At 54.8% G+C, this 19872-nt stretch overlaps 1 protein-coding gene across 1 annotated transcript in view; it reads right to left on the bottom strand.

Annotated features, from left to right (window-relative positions):
* The window catches only part of FADS2 (fatty acid desaturase 2), a 32066-nt gene extending 14074 nt beyond the window's left edge, over positions 1–17992 (bottom strand). The window contains exons 1-5 of the mRNA XM_047071572.1: positions 17786–17992; positions 8996–9106; positions 7085–7282; positions 6858–6959; positions 1599–1724 (exon numbers count right to left, since the gene is read on the bottom strand). Coding sequence (XP_046927528.1) covers positions 1599–1724; positions 6858–6959; positions 7085–7282; positions 8996–9106; positions 17786–17992 — 744 coding nt within the window. The remainder of the gene's footprint in view (positions 1–1598; positions 1725–6857; positions 6960–7084; positions 7283–8995; positions 9107–17785) is intronic.
* Positions 17993–19872: the final 1880 nt, after the last annotated feature.

The raw sequence follows: 19872 nt of genomic DNA, 5'->3' as shown, positions 1-19872 counted from the left end.
CCTACTCTGTGTACGGCAGCGTGACGCTTACGAGCTGTACAAGAGCAACGAAAAAATCTCCTAAACTCATCTCACCACCATAATTACAAACAGCAAAGCATACGTAGATTTTTTTTTTGGTAAATTAAACCCTAGAGAAGAGAAGTTGAGAATTAGTAATGTATTTTCCTGTCTTATAAAATAGCATGGGTTATGTTATGGTATAGAAATACACCAGAGCACTGGCCAGACCCCGGCGAAGGCTGATGCACTTGGGACTCCCAGAAAGGGGTCCATGTTTGGTAAGGTGGCAAGGGGCAGGATAGAATGTCTAAGGTTGTTTACTTTGTCGTTTTTTTTTTTTTAAGCTTCTTTCTTTCTTTCTTTCTTTCTTTCTTTCTTTCTTATTATTTTAAACGTTTATTTATTTTTGAGAGAAAGAGACAGAGACAGAGAGACAGAGTGTGAGCAGGGGAGGGGCAGAGAGAGAGGGAGACACAGAATCCAAAGCAGGCTCCAGGCTCCGAGCTGTCAGCACAGAGCCCGACACGGGGCTCAAACCCACGAACTGTGAGATCATGACCTGAGCCGAAGTTGGATGTTTAACAGGCCGAGCCACCCAGGCACCCCTAAAGTTTATTTTTGAGAGTGAAAGAACAAGAGAGAGAGAGAGAGAGAGGGAACGCATGCCAGCGAGTACGAGTTGGGGAGGGGCAGAGGGAAAGAGGGAGAGAGAATCCCAAGCAGGCTCTACACTGTCAGCGCGGAGCCCAACTTGGGGCTCGATCCTATGACTATGAGATCAAGATCTGAGCCGATATCAAGAGTCAGACACTTAATCGACCGAGCCACCCAGGGGCCCCAAGAATGTCTAAGTTTTAATCTTGGTTTCTAAAAAAGAAATCTGGAAGAATTTATATGCTATGTTGTCATTAGTGGTCACCCTCAGGGGTATGATCTTTGGGGCAAAGGGGGACAATGGAGGTAACAGGAGATTCGCTTTGTCATTTGGTGTATTTCTGTACTACTTAAATGCTTGTAATGGGTAAGTTCTAGATTTATAATGAAAAAAAGGAACGAATATAAAAATAAGGCAGTGTGGTAGCGTGGAAGGGAAAGGACCTGGCTGTCAGATCTGGGGCCTCGTCCCAGACTAGCCACTAACCCATGTGATCCTGAACACACCCCCTCCTTCCGCTGAGCCTCACTTTGTCACCTATGGTGAAGCAGGTTGGCCAAGGTCCCTCCCAGCATCGAGGACTGACTCTCCAAATAAGACTTCCCTGAGCTGATCTTGGGGGACCGCGCCTGAGCCCTGGGACTGTGCCTCCCTGCGAAACCGGAATCAGGTTTCCCTTGCCCCCAGGAAGAAACAAGCCAGGAAGCATTCTCCCCCAGCCCACAGGAGGGAGAGAGGCCTCTAACACCGATAAGGAGCTGATCCGTTATTTGTACGTGAGGCCACACCACAGAAATTCCAGCTTGAGTGATTCAGGAAAGGTTTCCACGTACGCATTAGATGCAGATGCGTTTGGATGACTATTCAACCCGCAGGATTCCTTCCCTGGTTCCCCCTCGGGCCAAACACTTCCCACGTCAACACTGACCCTTCATCGTACCTCAATGGGCTGCCATTCGCCCAGGACGAACACATGCAGCATGTTCACATCCGGATCCTTGTGGAAGATGTTGGGCTTGGCGTGATGCTGGAAGTGACGATGGTTCCACCAGTTGGCGGAGGCACCCTGTGGGGGAAGACGGGGTGAGTGGCACAGTTGTCTGGCGGGGGCCGGGGGGGAACCAGTTCTTAGGACCGCCAGTGCTCAGGGCTGACTTCACCATCATACACGGGGCCTTGGGCACCCCCCGCCCCCCAAACATCAGAATGCAGTCCTGCCAGTACTAAGTCCAGAGCGCTGGGCAGCCCCAGAGGCCAGGACTTCTGGGTGGAGCCAAGCCATGCCACCCCTCCAGGCCCGTCTTCCCATCGCCTTCAGCGATGGCGGGCAAGGACAGCTAGTGCTAGGCGGGCGCCTTGGCAGGTGTGGGGTGGCCTCTGGACTCTACCAGCACCAGGTGTGAGCCTCCCCCCCCCCCGCATCCTCTGTATGTCCCCCACATGCCACGTTCTACAAGGAGAAACACTTCTGTTTCAGGAGACGGTAAGAAGTGGTCTCTACTCTTTGGCCCGGGATCCCACTCCGAGGCAGGTACCCAAGAGAAATGAAAACACGGCCACACAAAATTGGACACTGATGTTCCCGTTATTCAAAAGAACCCAAAAGTGGAAACAACCCAATGTCCGTCAGCCTGATGGCTGGATAAATAAAACGTGGTTGATCCGCATGATGGGATACCGTTTGGCCACGCCATAAAAAGGTGTGAGGCACGGATATCTGCTGCAACGCGGGGGAACCTTGAGAACGTCATGGTAAGTGGGTGAAGGCAGACACAAAGGACCACGTACGTGATTCCATTTATATGAAATGTCTGGAATAGAGAATCTAGACATGGAAGGAGCCGTGGTCGCCTAGGGCTGGGGTTGGGGATCGGGGGGAGGGATGAGGGGGTTGGGAGGGGGGTGGCCATGAGCTTTGAGGTTTCTTTTGGGAGTGATGAAGATGTTCCCCCAAACGACGGTTGCATAAATCTGAGCACATACCATAAGCCGTTGACAAGAGGCAACCCGACAGCCGGATAGGCTGCTGTACCGAGGGGTGAGGTCACACCCGGGAGGCCAGAAGGAGGATTTAAGAAATGACCCCTAACAGGAACAGGTAATAGCTTCCCAGTTCTAATATGTAAATATAAAACCATGATTCTAGGAGACAAGAAGCATTATGTAAGGATGTCCTGCAAGGTCAGAAAGTTCTGGCTCACCAACTCCAGCTCTTGCCACACTTTGGAGACATGCCCATCCCCCAAAGTTGCCCTGTGGCCCACAAAAGGAAATTAAGGCCTTCCTGATGATTGTCTCTTTACTGGTGAACTACTGCTGGATCAATCAACTCTTTGGCCAAGGGTCCGGCCATCTGCAAAAAGGCCTCATTGCTAAAACAAATATTTTACTTGGAAGATACTTTTGGCACACACACGACCTCTGGACACTAAGAGTCATGGGCTGGCACAGCCACCTGCAGCTGTAGCCTTTGTGGAGACCTGTGAGCAGGTGAGTCTCAAAACCCATCAGAGCCAAAAAAAAAAAAAAAAAAAAAAAAAGACAGTGAGTGAGAGTTCAGAGGACTGGGAAATCAGATAATCAGATGACACATTCGCCCTTCCAGCCAGAAGGAAGGAACCCAACTCCTGGGGAAGGTCATATGGAAAAGTCTCTGGCACAAAGAAATTGAGGAGCAAGCCATGATGTTTAGGATACACCAACCCAGCGATGTTTGTTGAATGAATAAGTGAAAGAAAGAAGGCTGAACTGTGAAACCGCCCCCCCTCCCCCGCCACCGCCACCGGGGATGACTCAGTGACCGACTGCCCGAGAGCTATCTCACTCTCTGGGCAGATCAGAGACAAAATCTTGTTTGATCTTGCTGTTTCCCTGCTGTGATTCTTTTCCATTCTTCACTAGGCAGAGCGATCCAGAGGCAAGCCCCTGACTAGGGAAGGAGAGGAAGGCACCCTAGCACACTGAGATGGGGCCCAGGAAGAGAAGCAAACCTGCAGGAGGAGGGGACTGGCTCGCTCTGCAGGCTGGGCAGGAGGGGGCTTGGCAGAGTGAGTGACAGGTGCTTTCCAGACAGAGGGAGGAGGCTGGGGGCAGGCCTTGAGGGTCGGGGAAGGGGTGGTGTGGACTGCTCCAGAAGCCAAAAGCCCTTTGGTTGAGTCGGAGACCCAGGATCGCGGCCAGTAATCCCGGGGTCGAGCTATATCAGAGCCTGAGGGAAAAGGAAAAACGTGTACCCCTGGCTGTAATGAAGCAAGCAAATGCATCAACAAGAGTTTCTGAATCTACTTTTGGTTTGCCTCGCTTTTCTTCTTTTTTTTTTTCATTTTTAATTTTTTTAATTTATTATTATTTTTTTAATGTTTATTATTTTTGAGAAGGAGAGAGACCAGAGAGCAAGCAGGGAAGGGGCAGAGAGAGAAGGAGACACAGAATCGGAAGCAGGCTCCAGGCTCTGAGCTCTCAGCATAGAGCATGGTGCGGGGCTCGAACTCACAGACCGCGAGATCATGACATGAGCTGTAGTCGGCCACCCAACCGACTGAGCCACCCAGGCGCCCCTTTATTTTTCATTTTTTTAAATGTTGATTTAGTTTTGAGAGAGAGAGACAGGGAGACAGAGCACGAGCAGGGGAGGGGCAGAGAGAGAGGGAGACACAGAACTTGAAGCAGGCCCCGGGCTCCGAGCCATCAGCACAGAGCCCGACGCGGGGCTCGAACTCATGGACCGCGAGATCATGACCTGAGCCAAAATCAAGAGTCAGATGCTTAGCCGACTTGAGCCACCGGGGTGCCGCCCCAGATCTTTCCTCCCTTTTGTCTCAGGTTCCAATATGGCTCAGCACAGCCACGGGCAAGTTTTTTGCATTAATTTTGTTTTTTTAAAAAACATATTCAAATGTCGATTACTGAGTCTTTTGGTGTCCCCCGAAATTGTGTGCACGAGGCAAGTGCCTCCCTCACCTTAACCCTAGTCCTGGTGGCCCGAGATGATGTACTGAAAAGGCTGCCGGTTTTCTGGTTTCCATCTCCAGATGCAGAGTACCGATTAAAGGGTTTTAAACAGGGGCGCTTGGGTGGCTCAGTCGGTTGAGTGTCTGACTTCAGCTCAGCTCATGATCTAACGGTCCGTGAGTTCGAGCCCCGTGTTGGGCTCTGTGCCAACAGCTCAGAGCCCAGAGCCTGCTTCGGATTCTGTCTCTCCCTCTCTGCCCATCCCCGACTCACGCTCTGTCACTCAAAAATAAACATTATAAAAAAAAAATTTTTTTTTAAATAACAAATAAAGGGTTTTCAACAGAGGCGTGATGGCTCAGAACTCTTGTCCACTGGAAGTGACAGGGCTGAAGGAGAGGGGGCCCTCGGGATGTGGGGAGCTCACACTGGAATCCTGGAGCACAGCAGGGTGCCAGTAAGGATCAGGTCCCAACTCCTCGAGGCTCCCGGCCCGCCGTTCTCCGTCCTCACCGGCTTGTGCTAAAACATCCAAGTTGGCAGGGCACTTGGGGACCTCCCTGCAGCCAGCCCCCTTTTTTCCCAGCAAAGGGACCAGACGAACAGGCGGGCCTACAAGACTTGTCTGCCGCCGTGTGACTACAGGGTGCCCGAGCGATTTCAGGCAAGCCGTTACCCTCCTGGCTCCAGAGCACCCCAGGGTGAACTGCATGCCTGTGCCACTAGCCTAGACACAGCCGGAAGGACACGGTTAGCGGAGGGCTGGCGAGGCACGAGCGGAACCCATGTCCCCGACCTCTGCCCATTGTGCCAGGGTTCTGATTTCATGAACTCATGTCCTCTGTCCTGGCCTCGTCTTCCATCTGACATAAGAGCGAGGCTCCAGGGCCCTTCAAAGACATCAGGCAGGAAAGGCCTTCCCTCCCGGCTCCCACCCGGCGTCTGGAAACAGGACACGGCGGCCCGGCCCATCTTTGTTAAGCGTGTGGGGCTGACAGCGGTTGGGAGTGAAATGTTACTTTCCAATACGGAGGAGGGTTTTGTCCAGCAAGAAAGAGTATAAAACAAAACAAAGCGCTTCACTATACGCACCCTCTCCCTTCACCCCTGAATGTTTGGAAAGAAACCAGGTTCTCAGGCCCCTTTAGGCTCAGGGCGAGGCAAACTGCTGCGGAACTCGTTACTAGTTCATTGCCAGTTCACCCCCAACCAGACCCGCAGCCGACAAGCCAAGGGCTCCGCGTAGCCTGAGTTGCAGGGACACATGCTTAATCCACACATGTAGCTCTTCCCACGCCAGGGTGAGGAGGGATGGAATTGTTTAGGACACAGCCTTTCTTAGGGAGCAGCTGGGGGCTGCTGGGGAAGGGCTGAGTGGGGGATGATCTGTTTCAGAATGAGTTGGCGAGGACTTATTTCCAAAACCAAGGACATACGGCTAACAAATGAGCACAAGGTCACGGGCAAGGCCAGCCTGTCCTCTTCTCAACTTGCCTTACTGTAAAGCTTTGTGGGGACACCCCCTCATCTGCAAGGAGGTGAGAAAGGAGGACCTATTTATTCATGAGCTTTAAACAGCACTGGCCCGGGGCGCCTGGGTGGCTCAGTGAGCTGGGCCTCCTACTTCGGCTCAGGTCATGATCTCGATGACTGTGGGTTCAAGCCCCACGTCGGGGCTGACAGCTCAGAGCCTGGAGCCTGCTTCGGACTCTGTCTCCCTCTCTCTCTGCCCCTCCCCTGCTCATGCTCTGTCTCTCTCCAAAGTAAATAAACATTAAAAAAAATTTTTTTAATAAAAAATAAACAGCACTGGCCCTTGGGCTCAGCTGATCATCACGCTATTTGATGTCCCTTATCTAAAGACTTCTATGACAATATCTCCCTTTGAGATTAAAAGGCATTTACTAGATAAGGCTTTAGATAAGGAGTAAACAATATAATCAATTGAGTCAATATACAAAAGCAGGATACACCTGCCCTCTGGGGTTTTTGTTTGGTTTTTTTTTTGCTGGTTTTGTGGGTCTAATTTAATATGGAGACAGGGCTCGGAAGGTCAGAGAAATGCAGGATGTGCTCAGTCCCAGAGCCCAGAGCAGCCCGGTGGGAAGAGACTGCTCACAGGTGGCTCTGCCTCGTTACTCTGCGGCCACGGCCACCGATCCAAGAGGAGAGCTGGCTTCCACAAAGTGAGATGGTGCCGTGCCAACCGCTGACTGACGGGTGGACGCCCAGGGCTGCTGGTATTTACCTTTAAGTGGCCAATGATGAACTTGTGGACGAAGTGGTTCCATGTGGACTTCTTGTAGACTGACAGGTGGCCATAATCGTGTTGCAGCCATCCAGCTTGGGCCTGGGGAGACAGATGCTTTCACAGTGCCAGCTTTCACCCGTAACCGGCCTCTGTGAGCTGGAGGCGGGGGAGGGGGGCGGTTGGGGCGGGGGCTTCCGGTGACCGGTGAGGGTGTCACACTTCACCTGAGAGGTAGCAAGGACAAAGGCCGTGATGACGGTTGGAATCCAGCCATTGCCAAAGTAAAAGATGGTGAACCAGGCGATGCTCTCCATGGCAATGATGTGGGCCAGGAGGAGGAGGAAGAACAGGTGGTTGCTCTTAAACAGGTTCATATCCTCAGCGGTCTTCCTCAGGGCCCGGAAGTCCTCTGTGATCTGGGACTGTTGAGCAAGAGCACAGGGAAGGTGTCGGCCACCTGGCTGCTCTGGAGGGGACCGACGTCCTCTGTCCCAGAGAAGCCGTGGCCAGAGAGGCCGATCCACAAGCCTGCGACCCCAGGGAGCCCGGCCACCGTGCACCGCATCAGCGGCCTCCACGGCACCCGCCTGGGCCTCCGCAGCCCTGGGGACCGCACCGTGTGGCCACAGCCAGTCGAGTAGCGGAGAAAGGACTCGACTCAAAAGCCTGCCTTGTACACACCGTGTTCACAGTGACATTATTCACAAGGCCAAAGGCAGAAGCAACCCAGACCTCCATCAGTGGAGAATGTGGTGCATCCACACAGTGGAATATCACTCAGCCTCAAAAAGGAAGGAGAATCTGACACCTGCTGCCGCACGGATGAACCCTGAAGACATCGTGCTCTGTGATATTAAGCCAGACGCCAACGGACAAATATTGTATGATTCCACTCAACTGAGTTACCTGGAGCGGGCATATCACAGACAGAATGTAGAATGGTGTTGACCGCGGCTGGCGGGAGGGAGACCGGGGAGTTCATGTCTAACGGGGACAGTAGCAGTTTGGGGTGGGGAAAAAGTTCTGGACGTGGGTGGTGGTAAAGTTTGCATGACAAAGTTTGAATGCACTCAAAGCCACTGAAGTGTGCATCTAAAAACGGTTAAAATGGTAAAGTTGATGCTATGGATATGTATATATTACCACACACACACACACACACAGGCACATGCAAGCTTGCATTTCCCACTCCCCGACACTGCCCTGACTTGTTCTGGGCACTCTGTCGAGTCTTGAGGGGATTGCGGTGGGGGAGACAAAGCAGACAGCTCAGGGAGGCAGGACACCTGATGGGCACTGGGGATGGGGGCCCCAGAGACCAGGGAGGAGTTGGGGGGGGGCTCTGGGGAAACGAACTTGACTGGGAGACAGAAGGGGGCTGGGAGGCAGGGGTAGGGCAGGCAGGGAAGGAGAGAGGGTGCTTTGAAAGGGTAGATGGGGCGGGGCGTGCATGGAGAAAGCCAGGTTTGGGAGCCTGGGTGATAAATGTCGAAGAATCTGCCAACCATTTAAGCAGCAGGGAGAGCAGGGAAACAAGGTGGGGGCCAGAGAAGCAAGGCCAGGAAGGAGGGAGCCCACAGGACACCGTGGAGAGGAGAGAAGCCACCAGCCTGCGGTGCGGGGGGGAGGGGGAAGGAAGGAGCCCCAGGTCAGCTCCAGGGAGGGGTGAAGACAATCTCCCCGCTCAGACCTCGAGGGAAAGGGGAGAGTAGGGGCAGAGCGGTGGAGATCCAGGGCAGAAGGGAGGTTGACCTTAGGAGGGCACAAGGAATGGCCTGTATTTCCCAGGGAAGGAGAGAGAAAATGGTGTGTGGGGGGGGGGGGAGGGTGGAAGGGGGGTTCAGGGGCTGGACAAGAAGGAAGGACCCTGTGCCAGCCTAGCTCAACTGAGACCCTGGAGGTGAAGAGGTGGGGAATGGATTACTCGAAGGTAGGGGGCCAGCCCAGGCTGGCAGCGAGAGGAGAGGGCTCACTGCAGAGCCTCTGGGTGCTCTCTGACCCCAGATATTGGGCAGTGGCTCTTCTGGACTGACATAAAGCTCCCTTGGCCCACCCCGGCACTCTCTGTCTTGGGGCGAGCCCCTCCCCCTCTCCCCACACACCCTCCCTTCCTTTCTTGGTCTGGGCACACTCACATTCTTGCCATGGTCCTGGCCGGGCTCTTCCGGGGCCAGCTCTCCGATCAGCAGAGGTTTCATGAACTTGTGCACAAAATCGAGGTCACGGTGGAAGGCTCGGAAGGCATCCTGGGGAGCAGGAAAGCAGGTGGTGAGTGGGGGCCTCAACCCAGGGAAGGCAGGGCTCACCAGCACCAGCTCTCTGTGTCCCCACTTAGCCATTGATTGAGGCCTCCCGGGACCCAGCCCTAAATGTTCTCTCCAGCCTCATCTTGGTAGATCCCTCTGTGCCCAGCTGCACCGGCGGCATGCCTGGGTCGCCACCCTGAGCTCACCAAGGGTGCATGCGGACATTCAGGATGCCGCCGAGTGAGTCAGAAAAATGCGCCCCTCCAGGGAGAGGCACTGTGCCGGCACAGAGCTGGGCAGAGCCCAGGAAGGATGAGATTCTCCGTAGAATCCCTCCAAGGGGTGCCTGGACCACCCACCAGGCTGTGCACCTGGCTAGCCGCCAACAGCACCGGGCTGGAGCCTGCTACGACACAGAAAACGTGCTTAGGAGATCACGTCAAACCAAAAACAATTACAGAACTAGGTAAAAACCATTTCTGAAAAGAAAAAAAAGTTTTCGTAATTTGAAAACGTATGAAAATAACTACTGAAATTATGAAAAAAAAAAAAACCTTGGAGAAGCCTTACACTATTACGTGTTAAGTTTATTTCGTTACTTTTCCAACTTTCTCTAACACAGATACATTGCCTTTAAAATAAAAAAATAATATTGTAATATCATATCATCATATTATGGTAATTCTGATTATAAAGTAACAGCATGCCTAATTTGGGCAAATTTAAGGAATGTACAGAAGAATAAAGAGAAAAATAAATACCACCCAGATGGTGAGCACCATTGTTAATATTTTAGTTTATTTTCTCCAGGTTTTTTTCTGTTATGTCCATTGCTTTTTTTTTTTTAATTTCTTAATGTTTATTTTTTGAGAGAGAGTCAGAGCACGAGTGGAAAAGAGGCAGAGAGAGAGGGAGACACAGAATCCGAAGCAGGCTCCAGGCTCTGAGCTGTCAGCACAGAGCCCGACGCGGGGCTTGAAACCACGAATCATGAGATCATGACCTAAGCCAAAGTTGGACGCTTAACCGACTGAGCCACCCAGGCGCCCCTCTGTTACGTACATTATTATCTAAGCCACCTCATAACAGATGCAGCAGTTCCATTAGAGGTGAGCTGGCATCAGGTCCCCCTCGTGGGCTACAACATGCTGTCCCAGTGGTCAACAACATTTACCCTGCAGTGAACCAAACTGAGACATTGCAGGGCAGGGGACTAGAATGACGCCATGAGAAATCATCAGAAATGTCACCGTAGTGGAGAAAAAAGTGTGCGTGTGCGTGTTGGGAGGTGGGTGTTTCGATTTTTAAAAAACCGACAAAGATAAGACAAAAAGATATAAAAACAGCAATGCTTGGGGCGCCTGGGTGGCTCAGTCGGCTGAGCGTCCGACTTCAGCTCAGGTCATGATCTCACGGTCCGTGAGTTCGAGCCCCGTGTCGGGCTCTGTGCCGACAGCTCGCGGCCCGGAGCCTGCTTCGGATTCTGTGTCTCCCTCTCTCTCCGCTCCTCCCCTGCTCACACTCTGTCTCTCTCTCAAAAATAAAGATTAAAGAAATTTTTTTTAATGAAGAAACATTTATTTTTAAAAAGCAAAAACATAAAAACAGCAATGCTTGATTTGAAAGGCTCATATTTGCCGGGGGGGGGGGGGGAGAAAAAAAAAACCTCAACCGTTTTCCAAGACATTTTGGGAGTTGAATGAGAAAATTTGAATATGGGCCAGACATCTGATCACATTAAGGAGTTATTAGTTTTCTTAATAGGAGCAAAAACATTGTGATTATTCTTAGGGGGAGGTGGTGAAGAATCTAGGGCCGAGGTTGCAAAGAAAATCGCACGCAAAGTGGCAAAACGTTGCGATCTTGGTTGAGGAAATACAGGTATTCACAACAGCAATCGCCAGGCCTCTCCCGCTCCCTCACTGCATCCCTGGCGTCAAGTCTTTTTGCCCAGTCTTTATTCCATTTGTATCTAGAACAGACTTACAAAGCCACACTTTGTGCAGTTTTGGAGGAAAAAAAAAAAATGTCCATGCCCCACTAGCTGAACAGAAAGGGCTCAGATCAACTATATTTTCAGAGCAGAGATGTGATGCTGGTCTGGGCCCCGGGCAGGAGGGGAGGGGGCCTGGGGGTCGGCGCTGACCAGCTCCGCCACTCTGGGCCAGCCTCAGCGCCCTCTGAGAAGTGAGGACCTTCCCAGCGCCAAGTTCGAGGCCCCCCCGGGGAAAGGCCGGCCGGGAGCTTTGAAGGCAGGGCCCGGGCATCGGCGGTGCCGTGGAGGCAACGCTGCCCTCCGGTGAGAGCCTACAGAAGCCTCTTCATTGGCCGTCCTCACATCAGACCTCGGCTTCCGAGAAATGACAGGAAGTCCTTGGTGAGGCAGTTTCCCGAGGGCCAGCTGCTCTCTACTCCTCGCTGGGAGGTGAAGCTCAAGTCTGCAAGTAGATCTGACAGCTTTCTGAGCAGGCCTGGGGGGGACCACCCACGAACCCACCAAGCTCGTGCCCATGCCGGGGTCTCTGCATGGCTCTTCCTTCTGTCTGGAGCCCTGCTCCCATAGTGTCCCCCGGCTGGCTTTTCCCGACCACCCTCCAGTCCCACCCTTTCTCTGGGCCTCGCCCTGTTTTGCGGTCTTCCTCACAGTTGTCGAATTCACAAGCCATTGTATGTACTCACTTCCTTCTCGCTGGTCTCTCCCACAAGGATATGCGCTCCACAAGGGAAGGACCCCAACTGTCTGGTTCACTTCGAGCAACCCCGGTGCCTAGGAGGGGCTCGCAAGTGAATGCGAGGGCCCAGGATCCCCCAGCTGTGCTCTCTCTGACCCGCGGAAGCCTTTCCACTCTGCAATCACGTTCAGACTCTTCTCGGTCCGTTTGGTGCAACTTTGCTCGTGCTTCTAAGACCCCAGAACACTTCACCTTCTCCAGCACCCGTGCTGGTGACTGTGGAACCACCCCACACTGACACAGCCACTGAGTCACAGGCTTTGTGTACGTAAGGCAGTAATCTTTATCAAACTCTGAGGCAGGCCCTATTTAATTTTGTTAGGTTTAAAAAAAATTTTTAAGATGTTTATTTCTGAGAGAGAGAGAGAGAGAGAGAGCAAGCAGGGGAGGGGCAGAGAGAGAGGGAGACACAGAATCGGAAGCAGGCTCCATTCAGGCTCTGAGCTGTCAGCACAGAGCCCGATGCGGGGCTCGAACTCACGAACCGCGAGATCCTGACCTGAGTCGGTTAAGTCGGATGCTTAACTGACTGACCCAGGCACCCCAAGCAGGTCCTATTTTATTTTTAAAAAAAAAAATTTTTTTTTTCAACGTTTATTTATTTTTGGGACAGAGAGAGACAGAGCATGAACGGGGGAGGGGCAGAGAGAGAGGGAGACACAGAATCGGAAACAGGCTCCAGGCTCTGAGCCATCAGCCCAGAGCCCGACGCGGGGCTCGAACTCACGGACCGCGAGATCGTGACCTGGCTGAAGTCGGACGCTTAACCGACTGCGCCACCCAGGCGCCCCAGTATTTTAGAGACAAGAGGCTGGGGGAGGTGAAACTGCTAGCCCACCGTCACATTCCAGGTGTGCCTACTTCTAGAGTTTTCCAATGTTAGTACACAGGCGTCAGTCCAAACGAGCTTTCTCCTCCCTGAGAGTTGAGCACTTTTTTGGGCCTCCCCACTTCGGAGCGTGGAGTGTCGCGGGCAGGCCTCACGCACTTACAGAAAGTTCTCAGGAGCTGTTTGGTTACAGAAGGGTCTGGCTGGTGTAAGGTGGGTCCCCAGGCAGGGCAAGACAGGGCAATGCAAACGTTGACTTGGAACCAGAATCTACCCTAGCCCAACAGGAAGGGAGGCCAAAGGCTTTCCAGGAAGGGCTGGGACAGGGGCAAAGAGAAGGGAGTGGGGACAGGTTGGGAGCAGACTGGAACTGTCCCCAGGAGGGCAGGTGTGTGTAGTGGGGGGTGGGGAGGGCAGGCCGCAGGAAGAAGCACCAAAGATTCCCAAATGGAAGACACGCACGCCACATTTCCTGCTTCTGCCACCAACCCAGGGCCAACGCCAGCCAACCTCTGCATGAAGACACCTTCCCTGGCCCGGCCCCAGGGTCTTCTGACCACACCAACGGTTGGGTGCCGTGATCTGTTTCCAGCTATGTCCCCTTCTCAGCAGAGCAAAGCTAGTCTCCGGTCCGGCTTTGGACATCTGGGGCCTTAACCTGAGACCGGGAAAGTACAGGAGCAGCAAAATCAGGGCATTCCAGGTTTTCCAGGTTGCAGGGACTCTGGAGAACAAGAGGGGTTAAAGAGGGAGAAGCAGAGGAGGGACCCTGAGTTCCCGGCCAGAGACGGGGTCGCTGACTTCCTGTGCACAGCAGAGGCCCTGGGCCAAGGGAAAGGGGACCGTCGAGGGGAGTGCGCCAGCTGATGTCTGGCCCATGCAACGCCCCCCCGGGGGTGGGAAGGGTGCAGTCGCACAGGAAGCAGGTGCCTGCAAAAGGCAACAGATTCTCACGGATGCTAAGACGTGGGAGGTTGCTGAGTTGGGGACGGTACCCTCCCCGAGACCGCAGTCAGCGGGAACGGGACTGCTCGGTCCCGATCCAGCTCTAGGAGGTACAGCTGCCCTCCAGTCACAACCAGAAGGCGGATTTCACATGCAGTAAATGCCTCTTCCTTTGGTAAAAATGGGGTCACTGAAGTCTCTCTTCTTCACACTCCGTTTCCTATTTCCTGAACCCCCTTGCCATGTGTGCTGGGGACATGCACGTGCCCACCTGCGCGCGGGAGGCCAAGGGACACACAGTAAGTACAGTACCGATCCCTCACACTCAGAGCGCGTCCTCAAGTTCAAGGGGTGACCTCACGCACAGCCCATTTGAGCCTGGCAATGACCTCCCATTTCACAGACCTAGAACGCAAAGTGCACAGCAAGTGCCTTGCCGCGGGATTCACAAAGCTGGGGTACGATTCTAGGTCCTCTGCCTCTCAAAACCGTGGCCCCCCTGCCCTATCTACAGGAGGTCAGAGATTTGTTCCATTTTCAGTGTGGTGCCTTTTCAGAACAGCGTAGGAGCAGGTTCACAGATGGAACCAATCCTGACCTCTTCCCGCCTTCCCTCGGTTCTAAGAGGGGACCTATGCAGACAGGGCAGGAGAAGTTGGAGACAAGGCAGGAGCAGGGGGCAGAAATGAGGGAGCTGGTGCCTAGAAGGAGGGGGCTTGAGGAAGGAGTGAAGCAAACCCAATAGATGCGGTCACTGTCTGAATTATTCATCTTTTTTTTTTTTTAAGTGTATTGATTTTGAGAGAGACAGTGAAGGAGAGAAAGCACATGCGAGCAGGGGAGGGGCAGAGAGAGAGGGAGACACAGAACTTGAAGCAGGCCCCTTGCTATGAACACAGAGCCCGACCAACGCGGGGCTCGATTCCGTGAACCACGCGCTCATGACCTGAGCCCAAACCAAGGGCCGGACGCGTCACCAACTGAGCCACCCAGGCGTCCCTGCATTATCCATCTTTATGCCCAGGGCCCAGCCCAAAGCCACAGAGACAGTGAATACGTGTGTCAGATGAATCGTAGTTGAAAAGCCCCAAGTCAGGAAAGTTCGGAGGGCCAGAGGAAGAAAGAATAGGAAGGGAGGGTGGATGGGAGAAGGGGAGGTGGGAAGATTCAGAAACCCTCGGCTTAGGGCTGAGCCCTGCCACTTGAGCAAAATTTTAAACTTGAGCGAGGTCTTTAAACCCGAGAGCAATGAGAGATACCTGTGGGGCTGAGCTAACACGCGGGCGTGTGCCCTGTGAGTTGCAAAAATCAAGTTCAGGCAACGCCAAGTGCTAACTTCTGCAGAAGTGCCAAATGACAACGGTCCTTGGCTCAGTTGTCCTTTCGAGGAACAAAGAGGTGTTCCTGACTTCTGAGGCCTTTTCTCCAGGAGCAGGAAAATCCCTTCTTGAGGCCCCGAATGGTCTCAAGAATGGCTTCCTTGACTTCTGACCTCTTGGGAGGATGTTCCTGCCTTGCGATGGGCTCAAAACAGTGCACTGCAGTGCTCCCGGGGCGGGGGGGGGGGGGGGGGGGGGCAGTCCCTGTCTGCTGCCCAGTCCCTCCCCAAGCTTGCATGGCCCAGACACTCTGTCTCTCCCCAAGTTCTGAGGAAGAGGTCCATGCTCTGAGGGGCAAAGCTACCTGCTGAACAGCTTAAAACCAAGGAACTCTTGGGGCGCCTGGGTGGCGCAGTCGGTTAAGCGTCCGACTTCAGCCAGGTCACGAACTCGCGGTCCGTGAGTTCGAGCCCCGCGTCAGGCTCTGGGCTGATGGCTCAGAGCCTGGAGCCTGTTTCCGATTCTGTGTCTCCCTCTCTCTCTGCCCCTCCCCCGTTCATGCTCTGTATCTCTCTGTCCCAAAAATAAATAAACGTTGAAAAAAAAATTAAAAAAAAAAAAAAAAAAAAAAACCAAGGAACTCTTGATTCCTAACCTATTCCTGCCTCTCCGAGTCCTCTTATACACGCCCTGCTTCCTGTGGCCTTTTCCCATCCTGGTCCCAGACAGCAGAGAGAGAGAGAGGGAGAATCCAGTCTTTCACTCCACTGTTAACTCAACCACACCACCAGTTAGGGCATGCCGCTCCATAAAAGCCTCATCGTAGAAGGTAGTAAGCTTTGGGGGAAAGGGTTGTATATATGCATTGCTACTCCGATAAAAGCTGGCATAGATTCAAACTTCTTTCCTCCCAATTCCTTGTTGCTTACTTTTTAAAAATTTTATTTTAGAGAGAGAGGGAGAGAGAAAGAGCACAAGCAGGGGAGAGGGGCAGAGAGAGAGGAGGGAGAGAGAATCTCAAGCAGGCTCCACACTCGGCGTGGAGCCTAACTCGGGGCTCTGATCCCACGACCCTGGGATTATTTTGGCTCACACCTGAGCCAAATTCAAGAGTCAGATGCTCAACCAACTGAGCCACCCAGGCGCTGCCACTGCCCCCCCCCACCCCCGCCGCCTTGTTGCTCATTTTACACAATCTTCGTTTTTCTCCAACTTGTCTGATAACGCTTTGTCCGTGGCATTTTCCTAGCGTTTACAGCTTACGAAGTGCTTTGCCACACAATACATTATTTTTCCACATAAGAAAATATGTTTGATAGTGGAAAGACCCCAACCCGGAGTCAGGTCTTTTACTTGAGTCGCCCTTACCCAACTTCCCCCAACAGTTTTTGGGAAGTCCCCAAGCCGTAACGCAGATGGTCTGAAAACCTCATGTCCACTAAGTTATGATTCGCATTACAGCCCCCGGGGCACTGTTCTCCAGCAAGTGAGACCGGATGGGCCCCAGAGCTGTCGGCATCTTCTCCTGTGGGCCCTCCTGGGGATCTCGCATATGCCTGGACCCTGCTCATCAAAGCAGCAAGCCATTAACAGCCGGAGATTATAGCTGCCTGGTCTGGCCTCCTTGGCTAGGCCTGTCCCAAGGAGCCTTGAAAGAGGCAGGGAGATCAAAAGTTGCACCGCCAGGGGCCCATACTGCTAGGACAGCAAAAGCCCCGGACAGCAAACGTCCAGCTGCAATGATCTACGTATCCCTCCCATGGCTTCTCCCCTCTTCACCCTGCCCAAGTAGCTTTCAGCTCATTGCCACCAAGAGAGGCTTTCTTCCCTCCTTGACTCTCTCTTCGCTTCCCTCTCTCCCATCTGAGTCCACTGGGCTCCAGTTGCACCTTAAAGAAATGCAAGCATTTCAGACTGGGGGCGGGGGTGTGACGGGAGGGGGCTGGGAGGTGCCCCAGGGGCAGAGCCACACCTTTGGTGTGGGTAAGATGGGCAGCTGTGGCTCCTGCCGAGGCCCCATCGCCCCAATACCTTTCGGTGTGCAGATGAGGAAAGGGCATTCCTGGCAGGATTGAGAAACAGAGGACCATTGAGTAGTTGAGGAGCCCGCGAGTAACCTTGGTGCAGCTGGGACCTGTAGCCAAGCCAGCCTAGTGCTGCTGAATCCACGCAGCTCAAGGCCCCTCTCGACCTGGGCTTTGCAAACGCTCCTTCCAGTTCCCCACCCCGGGGCCCAAGAACCGACCCCCCGGTGGTCCTTGAGGGCTTGGGAACAGGAGGTCCCGGGCGGTCCCTTCGTGGCAGCCACTGTGGACCTTCTTAGACAAGGATTCCAGCAGGAGCAAGCCAGGCCTGGACGAGCTTTTTCCTTCCCCGCCCCCTTGTCTGGCTGGAGAGTGAGGGACGCGCGCTGAGTCCCACAACTGGCCCCTCTCCCGCTCGGTTCCGCGGTGCCCCTGAGCCGCCATCTTCCACGCTGGGGGTGCCACCCCCCCTAAAGCCCGATTGCCCCCTTTGGAGAGTCCCTAGTTCCGTGTGAACCCGGGGGAAGGAGCGGACGCGTGGGTCCCAGCGCGCGCAGTAGACCCCGCACGCTTCTCCACCGCCCGGATCTCCACGGCGGCGCTGCCTCCCGCGCCGCAAAATCCGACCCCCGTGGCCGGGTGGCCCGGGCCGTCCTAAAGGATGAGGACTGGGGGGCGGAGGACGAGCGCAGGAGGCACACTTTTCCTTTCCTCCCCGACGCCCCAGGCTCCATTCAGCGCTGGAGGTCTCGTCTGCAGCCCTGGGACTCCTGGCTCCCGACTCCCGCCTGCAACAGAGAAAGGTGGCGGGGGAGCCCCCAGGGCCTTACCGTCGCATCTTCCCCGGCGTAGTGCCCGATGACCCGCTGGCCCCCCGGGTGCCGGCTGGACCATTTGGTGATGTTGTAGACCTTGCGGTCGATGACGAGCCACTTGTCCGTGCGCAGGTTGTGCTTCTGAATCTCCTCCCAGCTGAAGGTGGGCATCGGCGCCTCGCGCTCGGTGGCCCCCTCGCCCTGGTTCCCCCCTTTCCCCATGCTGCCTGCCGCCCGGGACGCCCCGTGCACTGCGGCCTCCTACGCCGGCGGCCCGAGTGTGCGGCCCGGGCCCTCCTCGGTTTCGGCTTTTGTCTTCTCCTACTCCTCCCGCCGCGCCCCCTCCCCCCGGCCTCCTCGCCCGCGCTCGGGAGTATCCCTGCCTTCCCTCCCGAGTCTCTCCGGCTTCCCAGGGCCCTCAATCGGGCCCTTCCCTCCGCCCCTCCCTCCGCCCGCCAGCCCGCGGTGGACTTTCGCCTGCAGTAAAAACTCCCGGGGAGCTCAGGACCCCGATGCCTCCTCCGCCCGCCCCTCCGGCTCCCCCCGCCCGCGGCTCCGCATCCTCCCGCGTTCTCCGCCGCCCGGGTTTCCACAGTGATCAGCAGAGCGCTTGCACCAATCCGGGCGCGTCGCCCCGCCTGCCATTGGCCCAGGAGGATCTTTCGAAGGCCAGCGGGCTGGAGCGGCGGTCCCCGGCTCCCCCCGCCCGCCCGCAGGCTCGCGCAGAGTGGAGCCCTGCGGCGAGGCCGCTACGTGTCCTCCCTCCCTCCACCACCTCCTCTCCCCCGCCGCCCCCCCCCCACTCCAGCCCCGGGGCGCGGGAGGAGATCCCAGACGAGCCGCGCGGCGGCGCGGGGGTGGCTGCAGGGTCCCGCGCGCCCCCGGGCGCGCGCCCCGCTCCGGGGCTTTGCACCTGATGCCGGCCCACTCCCGCAGCGGCGGGGCCAGGTGACGCCCTTCCCCCCGCGCGCTGGAATCGGGACTCCGGTGTCTCCCGCCTTCCACGCTGGCGCCGTCCTGCAGCCTCCCTGGAGCCGGCCTCGGCGTCGCCCAGGGCGGAACCCTGGTAATACGGAGATCTCAGAAAAGAATTGCGGGACCTCCGCCCTGCCTCTTTGTGCGAGGCGCCCGTGGTGGTGGCGGGGGAGCGAGGGGCGCGACGGTGATCCGGACGGTCCTGGCCCTGGACTCTGGAAGCGCACGGTCTTTGGGAGACGGAACCGGCGTGCCGCACAGGACCACACACGACTCACACTGGACAGTAGTGTCGCACACAGACTCCAGGAAATAAAGATGGAGACATCTAAAGGCTAGGTGGGGGGGCAGGCCCCCAGACTCCAGCTGGATCGGTGTCCAAAGCGAAAGGTCTCGCCTGGAACCCAGGATCCTGAAGGTGGACTGAGGATAAGTGGGATGTCAGGAAAACCGGGGGTGGGGTTGAGGACAGCCTTGGGAATCAGGAGTAAATGAGGGGCCCTCATATTTCAATGGGATGGTTTCCAGGTCCCTGAGCGCTGGCATGCTCTCCTGATTAGGGTGTCTCACCCCCAACCCTGCGAGGTGAACATGTAGCAAAACTGACTCCATCTGGAATTCACTTTGCCCTGGACACTTCTCCCTCGCTTGTTAATCCACACGAGACCTGTCTGGCACTGTGAGCCCTTGGGACATCTGTTGACCTGAGGGTTTTGATAGGAGTACTGAATTAAGACAGAACACGTTGCACAAAATACAGAACGTTCTTGCCTGTCACTCCATAAGCACACGATAAGCTTATAATAATCAATTGTTTAAAGTTTCTGAGGGAGGGGCGCCTGGGTGGTTCAGTCGGTTAAGCAGGTTAAGCATTGGACTTCAGCTCAGGTCATGATCTCAGGGTTCATGGCTTCGAGCCCTCCCCCTGCATCGAACTCTGTGCTGATAGCTCAGAGCCTGGGGCCTGCTTCGGATTCTGTGTCTCCCTCTCCCTCTGCCTCTCCCCGGCTCATGCTCTGTCTTTCTCTCTCTCTCTCAAAAAGAAATTAAAGTTTCTTAGGGAAATTGAAGAAGCTGGGCTATGTTGTTGTTGTTGTTTTTTTTTTTATGTTTATTTATTTTGAGAG

Source organism: Lynx rufus, unplaced genomic scaffold, assembly GCF_022079265.1.
Source record: "Lynx rufus isolate CCGP_SWC_20201006 ecotype Redwood Valley unplaced genomic scaffold, mLynRuf1.p SCAF_9, whole genome shotgun sequence".
Taxonomy (NCBI): domain Eukaryota; kingdom Metazoa; phylum Chordata; class Mammalia; order Carnivora; family Felidae; genus Lynx; species Lynx rufus.
Note: the sequence above shows the minus strand (reverse complement) of the source record. Positions and strands in the feature narration are given on the sequence as shown.